At 44.5% G+C, this 15,834-nt stretch overlaps 1 protein-coding gene across 1 annotated transcript in view; it reads right to left on the bottom strand.

Annotated features, from left to right (window-relative positions):
- Window positions 1-3,222: 3,222 nt before the first annotated feature.
- The window catches only part of LOC144145437 (arylsulfatase B-like), a 52,163-nt gene continuing 39,551 nt past the window's right edge, over window positions 3,223-15,834 (bottom strand). Inside the window, exons 9-11 of the mRNA XM_077677057.1 lie at window positions 15,159-15,429; window positions 6,534-6,711; window positions 3,223-3,501 (exon numbers count right to left, since the gene is read on the bottom strand). Of these exons, the coding sequence (XP_077533183.1) occupies window positions 3,376-3,501; window positions 6,534-6,711; window positions 15,159-15,429 (575 nt within the window). The 3' untranslated portion in view covers window positions 3,223-3,375. The remainder of the gene's footprint in view (window positions 3,502-6,533; window positions 6,712-15,158; window positions 15,430-15,834) is intronic.

Below are 15,834 nucleotides of genomic sequence, written 5' to 3' on the forward strand. Positions count from 1 at the left end.
GCTTCGCATCTAAAAAACGTTGGAAGGTCTTAGCTGGTCATGGTTGCTTATGGAGGAGAGGCCGAGATCGTGCAGGTTTAGCACTCCCGAACTGAAAGGGGAACGAGCCTCTACCGCGGTATACATTAATTGATAATTATGGTTCGACTCGTCTTTTCACAGCAGTTTTGGGCAAAGTGCTCATGTCGCGAGTGTGCTATCGGTAGGAGCACGTTTACAGCCATGAGGGTGGCGTTTACATAGTATCTACTGTAGCATTGTTTCACATGTTCCAAGTGCAAACAAATTAGCACTTGGCCGCTGCTATAGCGAAACGTCGAAGTCAAGAAATTTCTATGAGTATCACAACAACACCGGCATCGTCGTCGACAGCGAGAGTGCCACAGAGCTTGCGCAAGACAGCCCTGACTGCCCTTGGTTGTGCGTAGCATTTGTACAAGCAACAACACTCGTCTTTGTGAAGGGCGGGTGGAGACCTCCGTGGCTTCGTCGGCACCGACTGCCAAATGCATGTCGAATTGATGACGGCATCGAGCAGTCATGAAGGTGAACGTGCGTTGCCATTTTCCCGGGCTCTGATTGCTCACGTGACGTCTGCGGCAGAACCGTAGTCGCAGGTGCGTTGTCAACTTGATTGAGGGCACAAATATTTTGGGGCTTCTTTGCCAGTTAGGTGGCCGGAATGTAGTCGACATTATTAGTTACTTTTCACCCTTGAAAAGCCTGTGTTGTGTATTTCTGCAGAACGGGACACGTGAGTATGGCCTGGCCTACTGAGGCTGCTAGGTTCTCACTCTAATCATGCTGAGACTACCGTACAGCGCGGCATTGGGGTAACGTTGTGATGAAAACTACCTGTCACGAGGTGTATGAGGTGACTACGATTCAAATGAAGAGGCGACCATATAGCAACGTCGGCCACCGGAACCGCCGGCGTGGGCTAGTAGCAACGGGTGGCGCAGGCTGATACCGATGGGCTTCGGCGATGGCATCAGCTGCAAGACCTGTCGCTGGAACACAATGCTGCCTGTTTAAACATGCTACTGAGGGGGTCGAAGTGAGTGGCATAGCTCGACGCCGATGGTGGATGGAGCACAATATGCCTCGGCGAAATGTCCTCAGGCCTTTCGGCAACCTTATGTGCTACAGGAGGATGATGGTCGTCACTGAAGACGTGGTGTGCGGGCATGGCAGAGTGGCGATAGGTTGCGGTTCGCAGTCGTTTGGCGATGGCGCAACTGAGCTCAACTGCGAGCGTTTACCAGATGATGCAATTATTGATAGTCTGTATGAGGACGTTACTGATTTGAATGCTTGAGCTTTATAGACGATTCTAGAAGATAGCGTGGCTGGAACTCTAATGTCGGTGGTCCCTACATCGCCATCCTAGCGAGAAGCTAGCCGGGTCCCAAGCGAGTAACACCAGGGTTACTAACTTGTGGATGTTCGAGTCACCAACTTGTTGGAAGAAGCCATGGGGCTAATTGGTGAGCGTAGCCTCCTACATACGCGAACCAGCCCGGATCTGCGAGTAGTGGGGACATGCTACTCCTAAGGCGCGCAGGCGGGTTCGACCTATTCTGTAGTTGACACAGATCGCGCTCCACGCCAGGAACCAGTGAAGGTGATGCTAGTTCCGCTACATGAAGATAATCACGACGTCACTACCTGTTGTATTGCTCTTTTGTTAGTGACATATTCCTGGCCGTCTTTACGCTTAGGATTGTCCTCTGGGCGTCCATGGGGTGTAAGACTTCATGTTCTGATTAGCCGATCTAAGCAATCACATTTTTGCCAACATTTTCAGAAGGCTGTTCGCAGAAATAAATTGGTACTGGTGACGTGAAACTTTTTTGCTGAGAAAGTTTCTTGCAGATCCTCGGATTTCCGGGTTGTGCTGCTAAGGCGTTGTGCTGTTGAGCCTAAGGATGCGTCTGCGTTTTTCTGATGGCGGTGAAAAGCAAAAATCCCGTGTGTCGAGATTTCGGCGTGCGTTAGAGATGCTCGGGTTGCAAAATAATTCTGAGCCATCTGGTAGCGTGCCAGATAGCCTGTGCTGCTTCGGCGCGTTAAACCACATATTCATCACCATTCTCGCAGATCATTTTCCTCCCAGATGCTGCGCGGTGAGCAGGATGTGAATAATAACCGTATTTGTGTGTACGCGCGCGGGTGACCACGACGAGTGTCGAGACCTCGAATACCGCGTGGCGGGATGTAAAACATATCGGCGTGCTTACCATTCCGCTGAACCTTTTCTTGGCGTGGCGAGCCGGTTTTAGCGGGAGTTTCTGACAAACCTATTCGTATAGCTTATGCGGCGTGTGACCATATGTGATTGCGCGTGGACGTCGGTTCAGTTACCAGAGTAACAGACAGACAGCTCAGCTGACCATCCACTTTCGCACAGTGGATTGGTACTAACGTTTTTCCTGTATGAGTACGGTTCACTGTGCAACACCGCAAAGGACTTTAACAAAGCTCACACCAACCTCATTATGGTAGGATGAAGATATAAACACGTATACGTTTCTCGAGAGATATCTTTTCACTCGCAATAAATGCCATTTATGCAAAATGTGAAGCCCCGCAGACGGACAGTTTGCCGAAGGGAGATGCTATGCAGACAGCGTGATACGAGAATACCTGCTGCATGGCATGTGCAGAAAACACCGCATGGAGAGTTAAGACAACACACACAGAAAAGGGGAAATTAGCCTAGAAATGCTCCGCTGTCAAACACTTTCTGTATGCAGTGTGAGGACTCATTGCGGTTCATATATCCGAGCATTAGGCAGTCGTTTACACAGATGTTCAAGCACACATACTTGTATAAAGCGCATAAACCAGCACTACCTGATTACGCGCTCTCCATGTTACTCACGTTTTGCGTGAGTATCCCTCTATTGGTCTAGCAATTAAGTATTGCACAAGTGAGAACGTGTGCTAAGCGCCAGAAGATGTCCTTCAGTCTTTTAAACGTTAACATGTGGACAGTACTGGAAGCAAGGCGTTCAGATTGGACGTCGGAAGAGGCGAATTTGTTTTTTTTTTCAAAAATCGCATTTCGTCTTAGGAGATAAAGTCCGTTTTGTTGGTGTGAAACTGCGCTTCAAAAATGAACATTTCGGCAAATGGTCTGTCGAAATATTGAATATTCACATTCTTAACTAAACATAGCTACCATCGTCAATAAACACATCAAGCAGAACGCTATACGAGTTCATAGAGTTAAAGCTTTATTGACTTTGATTGAGCTACACGAAAGCGTCCTACTCCTAAACTCAGGACACTTCCCGGATGGCTTCACGCTTACGTGGCACACTGTAGTCTGTTTTCGTGAGTTAAACACGGCCATTCGAGAAGCGGATTGCGCTACATCCAAGGCCCCCACAGTCCATTGAGATTTTCAGGGTAGCCGTTCTCATCCACTGGAAGATTTTCTGGTGGGACGGCAGTTGCAGCGTAGCTTGCCATAGTCTTTTCCAGGATGGAAACCAACTGCAGGCAAAATATATATTTGTGTTGTCGCTATGAGCTGTTCATAACGGCGCTTGAAAGTATTCTTTCAGCTTGATTAGTACCGCTAAAACACTGAACAGGTAATTGTAGCGCCTCATTTCAGTAAATGCCCTGGGCAAGACAACGGCGCGATCCGTTTTTTTTTCACTGCTGGCTAGCTTACATTGTGGAGGACATTAGGCCTTGAAGCAACCGCCTGTTTAACAGTTTCATGGGAAACAAATGGTGAGGCAGTGTTTGACGTACCTACTAGAGGTGGTAGTTGTAACAAGCCAAATTTACTTTATGCGCCACACCAGTTACTTCCCAGCCGAGGCCATATCACGGTGCTCACTGAATGATATTGCAGCACCGCCAAAAATTCTGGTGCACAGGCAATACAACAGGGCGTGTATAGGGCGCTTTCTCAGTTATGTTCAAAACAATAAAAACTCTTATTTTCACAGGACTTATTTTCACAAACAAATTTACATCTTATTTTCACAAACACATATTAGCCCAGATTGGGTGCCTAACGTCCCGAACGTTGATCTTTCGTTATAGCAAGTTTAAGCTTCATGGAACTTGTAAAAGCCATTGAATGGATTCCAGTTCGCTCCAATTCATTTTTGCCGAGTTAAATTCCTCACGCCATCTACTGGAGATCTTTTGTTACATTTAAAGCTAAAACAATCCCCCAAGGAGTCCCTGTGACCTCTTTCGTTCTTTTACGGCATATTTATCATTTGCTATAGCAAAAATGAAGCAGCCACGTATTTTAAATAACACATATAAAAACACATTGATATCACTTAAATCACTGCATATCATTTGGTAAATTAAGGTATCTCTTATGTAGTGTTGCCTTGCATGAAATAGGCCTAATGTTTTCTTTTTGCTCAACAATGTTCACGAGTGTAAACATTGCGACAAAAATCATTAGTTTACGAAATCTTTGGCTATATGGGCGTCTCCTACAAGAATTTTTTTAACTGCCTGCTGGTGCACTTGGCGCTTGTTCTAGTTTTTGCACGCCCATGCTTCCTACTCATCACCTCCACCGCGTTAGCCGAATTCGTCCTATTAAAGCATCGCCCACGAACAGACTAGCTGTTGTAAAATAAACGCGCGTTTTATGAAAGAAAACGACTCCCCAATGGGGTAGTTAGGGGGTAGTTAGTTACATTTGGGGGGCTGGTGTTGGACAATACATGCAGTAATACAATTTTTATAAACTGTTCTCGACAAATGCCAGGTTAGAATTTCCCCTGCCCATGATCAATCAGATATATAATTAAAACACTGTCTGAAGACCGCAGAGCTTCATTTGGAAGGCATGCATTATGCCTGAATATTTTTAAACATGCCCAAGGTGAATGATTGTCTGCTTTTATGCTTCTTGTCGTTCCATTGTCTTTTCTTAACAAGGAAGTTGCTGCGCACAAATTCCACTCGCTCTGCCGTACGAATCATATCTGACCCAGCTAATAATGTGCGAGTTGTTATAAATTTCTGGGGGGGGGGGGGGGAACGGACAACTCCAGTTGAAGTAAATTATGCAGCCGCTCTAATTACCGAGATAAATGAAACACATTCCAGTGTTACCCCATGATGGGGGAACGAACCTTGCGGAGTCTTTTAGCTGAGAGTCGTGCTAATTTCTTAGTCGAGACATCCAGCGTATGTTACTCGGAAGGGCACAGATGTGATCAAGAATACTTGGAGTTACAAAAATCATAACACTGCTTTAATTACATTGTGAGATATTTATTTATTTTAACCTAAAATTTTCACTTTGCAATGGTTGATTACTTAATATCCTAATACTTAGCACGGCCACATTTGTTTACTATTTTGCGTTTTATTGGCGTTTTATGAAGGAGGGTGGGTAATAATTTACTTTGCGAATTAGATTACGCGAACCACGTGAGCAAAAGTGTGCGTGCCTCGTCCTCAATGTGCCACAGAAAGCGTCCCACAAGCTATTGCAAACAAAAACGTTTCTTGTCGTAGAGGGCCATGAATCAGCATTCCAGGCCATCTTTCTCACATGAGGCTAATGGCAGAATAACTGGCTGTGTACAGCAAAAACAAACTGCTTGTTTTGGTTCTAGAGGGTGTTAGGGGTTGCGTGCACAAAGCCTTGAGGATATTACAGAACGTCATGGCGGCCTTTGTAACAGCGCAGTCAGAACGGCTGCAGGACCGCCTCAAGGAATTAAGGTACACTATCCCAATTTAAAACACTACTGTTCATGCGCACTTCGGGTTGGAAGATTCTCAGATCAGCGACATGAATCATAAAGGTGTGCGTAAATCATGTTACCATGTTCTTACCAGTATCCGTCGGTGGTTGAGAAGCGATGTCAGCATCCCTGCCTCGGATATTATTAGGGGACGTTGACAGAAAGCTTAGTATCACCTATCGTTTGCAGAAATTTCAGCAGACTTCTCAAAGGAATTAGGTACATCATTGTTGGTGCTAACAAAATGGGATGTCCTAAGCCGGTGTCTAAGGCTCAGAAATGAAAAGTGGTTTTACAAGAGAAGTTGTCCTTTATACTGACTTCATGGCCATTTGTCGAGGCTCACTTTATAGTAAGTTCAAAGAAAAAGACGCGACTACATTTAGTGCATTTTGGCCAAGACGAGCCCATGTCTTTGAGACCTACGGTCACCCTGAATATTTTCTTTGCTCCTTCAGAACTATTTGGCAATACAAATACACAGAGAAATAAATTAAACTATTTTAATTGAATAGATCCAGCATGTGCCTCACTTTCATTTACTCTTGTAAACAGAAGTTATCACAATTGCAGCAGTGAGGTTGCATTCAGCCACGCATATTTAGGCCCAATGATCACACATTGCCCCAGCCGCACAACCAGACATTTGTCCCAATTATGTTCCTGCACTGTTTCGTACTCTGTGGAACCAACCTTGAAAAGTCCTCAAACTTTGTCAAATAAGTGGAAGCAATAGGTACATGTTGAACTGCTATCCTAAAGGCAATTATTCTTCAGCTTTTTTACCTTTGGGTGACTGCTAGCCAGGTTGTGCAGCTCGCAGGGATCTTTCGTCAGGTCAAACAAGTACGGTGATTGGCCACTGACGAAATTTGAGTCCGCATTCTTCTCCTCTCCACACTGCACTGATGCACGCTGGCGCCAGTCAGATGGAAACTGGAGGTCGTTGACACCGTAAAAGCGCCTGCATTTGTCAGAAATGTTAGTAAATCATGTTGCACCTCTAAATACATCAACAGTACCATCTTACCTGTTTAAAGCCAATGACTAATGTATGGGCGTTGTCTCACATAAAGCTACTCTTCATTTGGTTCTGCTTACAGCGAAAGTTCAGTGCTTTGCTTCACGTTGCATAAAAATAAAAACAGGTGGTTCTTATTGTACTGGAAGCTGTCAAAGCAAGACCTACCGGTGCAAAAGAGGCGTTTCTGCTTTTCTTGTAGAGAATTTCCGAATTTACTGTTTTGAGATAGGCCTCACATATCTCACCTAGGAGAGAGGGGATAAAGACTACACGATTTTTATTTTTTTCTCTAAAAATTATTGTATTTGTAGCCATGCACACCTTAATTAGGAATATTATTCCAAAACTGATTAAGAAGGTGCAGCGGGAGGTGACTCAGCAGCGCCTCTTTGGACGGCATGAACAATACTAATTGCCAAAAAAGATCCCCACCAAGGTTTGTAAGTAGGTAACTCATGTTTTTTATTTAAAAACAAAATTTGTCGAACTCTTGAATCAATTAGGTGGAGCGTTACTTTATTGCACCTCCTACAAAAAATGTTGAAGGGACATCTACGTTTGGATCTTAAGATGTACGGTGCAATAGCGATACTTCAAATTCAACGGGGCGTTTTTGTACGCCGTTGCTGCATGAAAAGTCAAGACGTTTATTTTTGATATCACCTTGCGTTATGCACTCAACGTAATCGAAAAGAAAAACACCATCAATGAGTGTTTTAATCACCATGGCCAGGAAAGACAAAGGCTCTCCGCGATTCTGTGCCGTAATATTTGAGCTTGGAGGTTTGCGGATGCGACGTGTGGAACAGTTCCAGCGAGGAGCCGTCAGTGTTACCGTGTCAAAGTGCTTATTCTGTCACGTCTAGGCCAGCCTGAACAATTAATCTTTTTCAGAGAGGGAGAGAGAGAGCGAGCGCGAAGATGTTTGTTCCGGAAGAAATAGTTGTGGTTTAGGGAAATGGGATAAGAGATGGCAGGGATCTCAAAGAGAGAACCTCAGCTTACGGCACCCCTGATGCACAAGCTCCTTCCCTTTCCCACTCAATCAGCGCGCACAGGTCTTGAGGTAAGGAGCTGCTAGAAGCTTCCCCCATGTCTCGAAGAAGGGGAATATGCTATGTTTCAGTTGTTCTCCCCTTACCATACCCATTGACACGGTTAGGTTGCATGGCAGAGGGTGGATGCTTCCTCGATTTTAGCAGAGATTTAGGTTATAGTGTTATGTCTGATGTTAAGATAATGTCTGATAGATTTCCACATACATGTGTTGGTTTTTGTTTCAGAGAGTTTGTGATTCCTCGGCATTGAGACCTTGTTTAAGCGAAGGGAAAGGTCGTGTTCCTAGGTATTAGAATAAGATTTTTTCTTGATGCTTTTAAAGGTGGCCAGTGGGGTAATCGTCGTCACAAGGAGCACGGTACGTTTCTTTGTGTGACTCGTGGTCACTGCGTCGTTCTCTTCCAGATCATTGGATCCCCTTGTCCAGGGGATGCCTGATGAGCACGGATGATAGCGGATAGCTAGGAGCCACGGGGGAGTCGAAAAATGAGCCTGATAACCCTATCGCGTTAATACTACACAGGTCATTGTCCAGGTCAAAAAATAAAGATCGACGTTTATAGACCACTGCTCCGATTCCAGCCGTAGTGCTCACGCAACGTCATTTTTATTTTAAAGCAAAGCCTTTTACTCCTACTCCCGAATGATTTTTTCGCGACCGTTGGTTTCAACAGGAAGCTCCCGCGACCAAATAAAAGAATTTACTGGCACTGCCATGAATCGCACCTGGAATTAATACAGTAACAAATGTACAGCCAGTTGTGTTACCCATTTAGCTACGAGCCCACGTGGAGACGGGGAAGACCAGTGGTGCAGTAGCTAGCACATTTATGGGTTTAACCCCTGCATTCTCCCTGAATGCCACGCGATAGCGAATGAAGGAAGCTCACGCCCACCCATGGCATCTTACGTATATAACGCCAATGGGCTAAAGCCTGTCGTTCAAGTGTTCAAGTAAAAATTTCACCTCCTTGTCGTCCGCCCTCAGGCCAAACGACACCTCACGGAACACATTCAAATATTCCTTGATGGCCCGGCCATCACTCCAAGATCGAGCATCAAGATCAGAGGCGTACATCTTCCGGTCAACACCAAGAGTGAGGTATACTTGCAGCGCCTCAAACACAGTATCACTAAAATAATACACATGATCAGGCGCTACTTCCAAACAAGAATCGAGGTCTGAAGGATACCGATACCTTTCGATTAGTGCAAGCTTTTGCCCTCTCGAGAATCACTTACTTAACCCCCTGTCTTCTTCTCGGCAATGAGGACATAAAGATGCTTTATATAGTTTTAAAGGTAGTTGAGCGAGCCATTTGTCTTCCCATGAGTGCGCCCACAGAGATGCTGCTTAGCACGGGGCTATACAACACGGTGGAAGAGCTGATAGAGGGCCATCGTTCTATTCAGAAGCTCCGAATGAGCAGCACTGCCCCGGGTCGCCGCATCCTTCACCAGATTGGCTGGGCAGCACATAATGTCATTCCGCCTGATGTACTCCTGGACTTTTGGCGACAAGAACTAAATATGCTCCTTTGCTTAGAGATATGAACCCCTCACCCGAAGAGGGTCGCCGACAAGCACTGTCTGAAGCGCTCAACACAACCCTCGGTGGGGATTATGCAGTTATCTACACAGACGCCTTCCAACATCGAGGGCAGCAGTATGCCACCTCCGTAGCTACCTGCAGAACCAACTTCCTTGCTTGCGCCTCAGTCAAGTCCAAAGACATGACGGCAGCAGAAGAGGCAGCGATCGCCTTGGCTCTCACTCAAGAAGGGGTTCGTAAGGTAGTCACCGATTCCCAACAAGCCCACAGGAATTACCAGTTGGGTTTGGTGTCCCGACCTTCACTGCGTTTGCTGAACAATTACTCCCCAAATGGCTCCATTCCGCTCATCTGGGCACCCGCTCACGCTTCTATGGAGGGCAACAAATACACCCACCAAGAAGCCTGCGCTTTTACGCCCGGTTCTATAGAGCTGCACCAGGACAGTCACCCGCTTGTCTCGTTAGGGGATATAACCCCGCATTATGGCCTTCTGAGACAGACCCTACCTTCTCCTTACCCTGACTTTTCCATGGAACAATAAACTACCCAACGGCTCATAAAATCATACAACGGCTCATACAATCCCACACCCGACGCGTCTTCAACTAATGCACCCGAATCGCTATGACGCTCAATGTAAATTTGGCTCAGAAGTAGGAACACTGCCGCATAATAGGGGTGTGCGACTTTATCCCTGAGCACCCTTCTCTCTTTCGGTCAACTACCGAACAAGAGCAACGGGAGATACTGCTGTACAGCCCCCGTGTGCCTACCCAGCTTAGGCTGGTGGACAGAGCCCACCCGGCGCGGACTGAATATGGGCTACACTGAACAGGGAACCCCTCCCCTGGGCCGCACTCTGGGCCATTCGTAAATCTGAATAGACGTATTTCCTCCTCCTCCGTCTGTAACGCCGATCTCTTCGCCTCCGTCCGCGACGGCAGTGAGAAGTGAGATCGTCCAACACCGGGTTTGAGCGTTATTTTATAAAAAAAGAGTTTCCACTCGTGTGCTACACCAATGCAATTCAACCAACCCCCGTTCATGCATGATGCATTATTTTAACTTTACCAAGAATATTTCTTTCAATTAATAGAGGCTTTGTTTAGGTGCATTTCGCTTCTCTCTGGTTTCACTATTTGTAGATCGACGTGAGTGAATTTAAGTGACGTCGCAAGGGTAATTTTTGACGGTGCCGTTTACAGCTTTGATTTCAAACCACATTCATATGGTGGATTGTCGCTACTTTTTTTAGCTTGTTCAGGAACCTGCGTTGTATTTTTCCCCTACACCACCTGAAAAGATGGTATGCCATCGAACCATCGACCTATCCTCTCCGATGATAGCTGCAAAGGCTTACAGTTAAAATTCTTGATTAGATTTTTTTGTTATATTATTTCTCTTGTTGTAGTATACACTTGGTCGGTATTAATGCTGAATATTGGCCCTTGCAAGCCTGTGCCCTTTCTTTGACCGGATAGAACACACAACTCTAACATAAACTGTTATACTCAGTGAAACCAGATGGGAGGAATTCAGCGTCCCCGGCAACATGCAGCTCATTCTGCAAACCAACTAGCTCCTTTTGTGCTGCTGTCTGCAGAAAGGATGCTGTTTCACAAAATCTTTCAACCCTTTTTGCGAAACACAATTCATAATCATCATCATCATCAGTAACCGACTCGGGTAAACTGCAGGACGAAGGTATTTCCCATTGACCTCCAACTTGCCCTACCCTGCTCTGTTTGGGTCCACAGTTTACCCTCGAATTTGTTTTATCTCACCTCTCCATCGAATTAATGGCCTTCCACTTTCTAGTCCCATATCTTCGTATCCACTCTGTTACCCTAATTGTCCACTGGTTGTCGGTTTGTCGCACTAAATAGACAGCAAAAGTAATTTATTTTTCTTTATATAAACTAGGATATTTTCCAATATATCTTCTCCTCTGATCCAAAGAGCTGCTTTCCTGTCTCTGGGTGTCACTCCTAATATTACGAGCTCCCTGTCCTGTACAGACCTAACATTGCTTACTTGTTGTTTGGTAACGCGCGAAGTGTGAGCACTGTATTTCGCAACCGGGAATATGCACTGGTTGTATAGTTTCCCTTTGAGAGGCAGAAATAGCCTATTTTTTATTATTTAGGTGCGCTTGGCGAGTGCTCCCCAACCCATGCATAATCTCCACCAGATTTTTCTGTCGTCGTTGGGGTCAACAATGAGCATCTGTGCTAGGTAGATATATTTTACTTTTTCTTGTGTTTCTCTTCCTGAGCTGAAGGGGACGTTTTTGGGATTTCTTTCTTGATTACTTTAAATTTATTCATATTTATTTTTAGCCCCACGGTAGTGGTTTCTGATTGTAATTCATCAAGCGTCGTTTGCAACTGTGCTGCAGTTTCTCTCAGCAACACTATATCATCCGCAAACCTCAAATGGGTCAAGTATTCTTATGTTATCCTTTATCCTATGTTTGTGAATAGTTTGGCGGGGTGGTATCTCCCTGTTTTACTCAATTTCGGTTCGGGAATTGATCCCTTGCTTGTGGAAGGTTATCCTACGCGTGCATTCCTTATACATGTTTTCTAGAAGACTTATGTAGGTCTCCTCTATTCACTTGTCTTTTAGTGCTTCTAGCACAGTTGTAGTGAGTACGGAATTAAACGATTTCTCATAGTCTTAGAATGTCATGTAAAGGGGTTTAGTGAATTCTGCAAATTTTCTATAACTTGCCTCACAACATGGAAGTGATCCATGGTTTCGTTGAGTACTGTTTGAAAAACCTAGTCTGCTCACTGGGTTGTTGTAAATCCAGGCTGTCACTTTTGCGCCTATGTGAAACTTTGTGAAACAGCGGGTAAACAAGAAGTGAAGAGATCTTGAATGACAAATGCTTGTTGGCAAAACATTTGAGTCGCCTCAATAACACTGAACCTAAATAGGGTCAGTCAACCCCCCAGGACTCCTCCAGCGTCTAATAAAACTAAATGCTACCCGTTCAAAACACAGAGCTTGACCTTTATTGACAAGCACTGGTGCTTGTCTAACGGAGCTTATCAATTGCGTAAGTTGGCATTGCGCCTCATGTTTATTTTGTGAAAGTGTTTGAGGTATAATTTGCCAGAAATGTTTGTAACTTATCTCTGACAGGCCTCACCCACCCTTTGAGCGCGCGTCATATAACCCTTTTATGGTAGTACGACTTCATGTAAATTGATATAGTGTTATATTCACTATTATCAGCGTATTGTACGGTGGGAATAATACAGGAAGCAGAGCGAGAAACAGCCAATAAATATGGCATGCCTAAATGTTGTAAATACTCAGTCGATTGCCTAATATTTTACTCAAATAAATGCAGTGCTGCTTACATTCATGTGATACAAGCACACACCTTTACTGCAGGCTTTCTCCGCTGTTTAGATATAACTTGGCATCACCTAAACAAAAATCATTTGCATTTTATAAATTTGAAAACTATCATTTTTTCTATCACCATGCCGCAAACGCCTATGGTACCTTGTTATGTATAAATGCTTGTAATTATAAATACAACGCTGATGGCACGCGTGTTTTTTCTATGAGTTCATTTATACAGAAGTGGTTAGTAATATTATGCTGTATTTTTTCCGTTTTTATTTACCATTACCACAATCTCTACCAAAGGTTTTGGCCGTTTTGTAATTAAATGTTTGTTGTAACTTATTGAACAAGGAAACAATTCAGAAAGTGTTCGCAGTAATTAAGATGAACCGACTCTTGATGCATGCAAAGGCAACGGTTGCACTTGGTTACAAGAAAAAATATTACAGCCAGCTGCTACGGAGTTTTATTAGGAACACAATACTTCTATAGACCAGGGTCTTTGTAAAACGCAAATATTTAGACTATGTATATGACATGAAAAGGACAATTATAACAAAATCATCTTCAAGGCTGTTCGGCCATAAACCTACAGCCGGCGAGGACAGCCTTTGAAGGCGGCAGGCGGATTTGTTGCTGAGTAGGGGTTGTGGTAAACATCCGAAGGTCAATGCGTACCCTCCGTTCTGTAAGCGCCAGAGCGGACTCAAGCACGGCTATCGGCACGCCGTTAAAACTTTTTTTTTGTATTCACGCTTGTGTGTTTATCTGCTGGAAAAATTGGTACCCCCGAGAGAATCTCGGTTAGAGTATCTACACTCACTCACAAAAAAATGAACAAAAACGCAACTCTCAAAATTTTGTTTTGCCTCTGAGAAGGTTGTAAAAGGTGCAACTAGCCATGATGATGCCGCAGAATGCGAAGAAAAGCCATTTTATACATGAGCGCTAGGAGGACCACACGCGGAAACGTTGCGCCTAGCACGGAGGCGTATCTAAACCGCTGACTTCACTGGGAAGAAAATATTAGAACGTGTTTCCAGGAGTGTGATTAACTGCCTTTAGGGTTATCGCGTACCGAAGGTTGAAGAAAAACGAAAGCGGCATGTCTTTCGTTTATCACGAGGTAACTCTGAATAAAACACAACTTTTATTTAAATGTTCTTCAATTCTAGCTTTTTAAACAAGCTATGAAGCTGTGTTCAAAGTACCTGACTGACATTACGAATCATGCGGTAGTCATATTCGCTGATAACAAGACAGGAGTCGTCCTTATTGAGAACAAAGTACTGTCTTGTACGATTTCACGCGCTTTTTTTAACTTTTTTCATTGTATAACCTGACATTCTTGTTGTGCTTACTATCATTCTCGTGGAATTGATGCCTTTAGGAAATTTTACAATACTCTTGCGCTGTGCCGTAGGCAAAGCTGCGAAGTAGACAAAAACTGCACGTCACTGTCCCCACCTTTTTTTTTGCATAGTAACCAAGTTAGCCGGAGCGTGGTTCTCTTCGAGCTATGGCTTGTTTTGAGCAAAACTCCTCGAAAGATAAAAAAAACTAAAAATAAAGCAGGCAATACGTCTGTAGAGGCATTTTTGATCTCTCGTACCATGAGCCAAGCTTGTGTGTGCAATATTTTGTAAAAAATAAGTCCGACACATCTTCATGACAGGTGTTTCTTTGGGCGATAAATTATTCCAACTGACTTGAGCACCACAGTTGTTTCAATTTTATGTAATCTTTGCTGTTAAGCGCCAAGAAGGACAGCAGATGAGAATTCACTTTGTAAACGGCAATCTTTAGAGTACTCATCAGTTATGGCATATAACAAGCGCAGCATGAAAACGTGTTCCGGGAAACCAGAACGCGAAGGTAAGGAAAGCATAGCACCTGGTTTGCTGTCACTAACGAGGAAAATACAACGCCTTTTACTACACGAACGAATGTGAGCACGCCCGGTTCTGCAGAATTATAAATTAGTCTCCTCTACACTGGCTCTTCATGCGTCATTACGAATGCACGTTCACTGTGGGGGGAATCATTTACGTTTATTTAACCTCAACTATTCCGCACAAAGGTAACTTCTGCTAGCCAGATCAGTAACTTTTTGAAGACTCCGGCGTGTACCTGATTCAGGTACTCGGGGCGAACACGTCAAAACACTTAACGATACCTTTTTACCATGCATGTGGCAGCAGAAAACCTGCACAGTTCTTTATCATATTTATTTCGAACCACACAGAGCACTTCCGAGTTCACACGGGAGAGTCAAACCTACCCAAACACAGAGTAACAAAATTGTCGCATACGCTTAGGCTTCTGCCATAGCAAAAAGTGTATTTGAACGCACCCGCGCGAACTTTAGCCAACCGAAACGCGATAATGCAGCGGCATGAATAATATTTACCTCAACACGTGAGCCACGGTTGAGTTTGCTGTGAGCTCGTCGAGATCGTTCCATGGCCGCGGATTTCCGGTTGTCTTGAAGCGACCATCGAACTCTCCATCACCGTACGTGCCTAGCACGAGCTTGTGGTTTCCCCGACGAAGCGCCGCTGTCTTGTCGATGGAATCAATGTTGTACAACATTTCAGTTCGAGGGGACGGTAAACCGAAAGACAGATGCCGCCACATGTCAATTCCGTCGAGGTGACTTCCGAGCTTGTCTGTGTTTCCACCTTTTGAAAGAGCGGTGAAATGTCAGGTGGAAACGCTTGTGCATTGGTATATAATCACACGTGAATGGTCAGCAGAAAATAAGCTCATAAACAAATAGCGGTGATTGTCTCTGAACTATATTTAAACATTAGAACGAGGCATGCAAAAAGCCTACCCATTTATTTTACATGTGGCGCCTGCAAATCTTTTCGTCAATGTGCCGTTTCCAAGATTTGCTGGAAACTTGTGCGAGCTGATTATGAACATAAATTTGTCGACATCAATACCTACGAACGATGCTGTCTGCAGCCAAAGGTGGTGTCGATGTCCATAAATCTTTCACTAACGGTAGAGCCTAAGGATGGAAGCTTCTTTTTTTCTTGGTTTTGCGGATTGTGGCCCAGCGCGATATAAATATACTATTT

The sequence above is a fragment of the Haemaphysalis longicornis genome, unplaced genomic scaffold (assembly GCF_048455015.1).
Source record: "Haemaphysalis longicornis isolate Haplotype H1 unplaced genomic scaffold, Haemaphysalis longicornis Haplotype H1 scaffold_7, whole genome shotgun sequence".
In the NCBI taxonomy this organism is placed as follows: Eukaryota; Metazoa; Arthropoda; class Arachnida; order Ixodida; family Ixodidae; genus Haemaphysalis; species Haemaphysalis longicornis.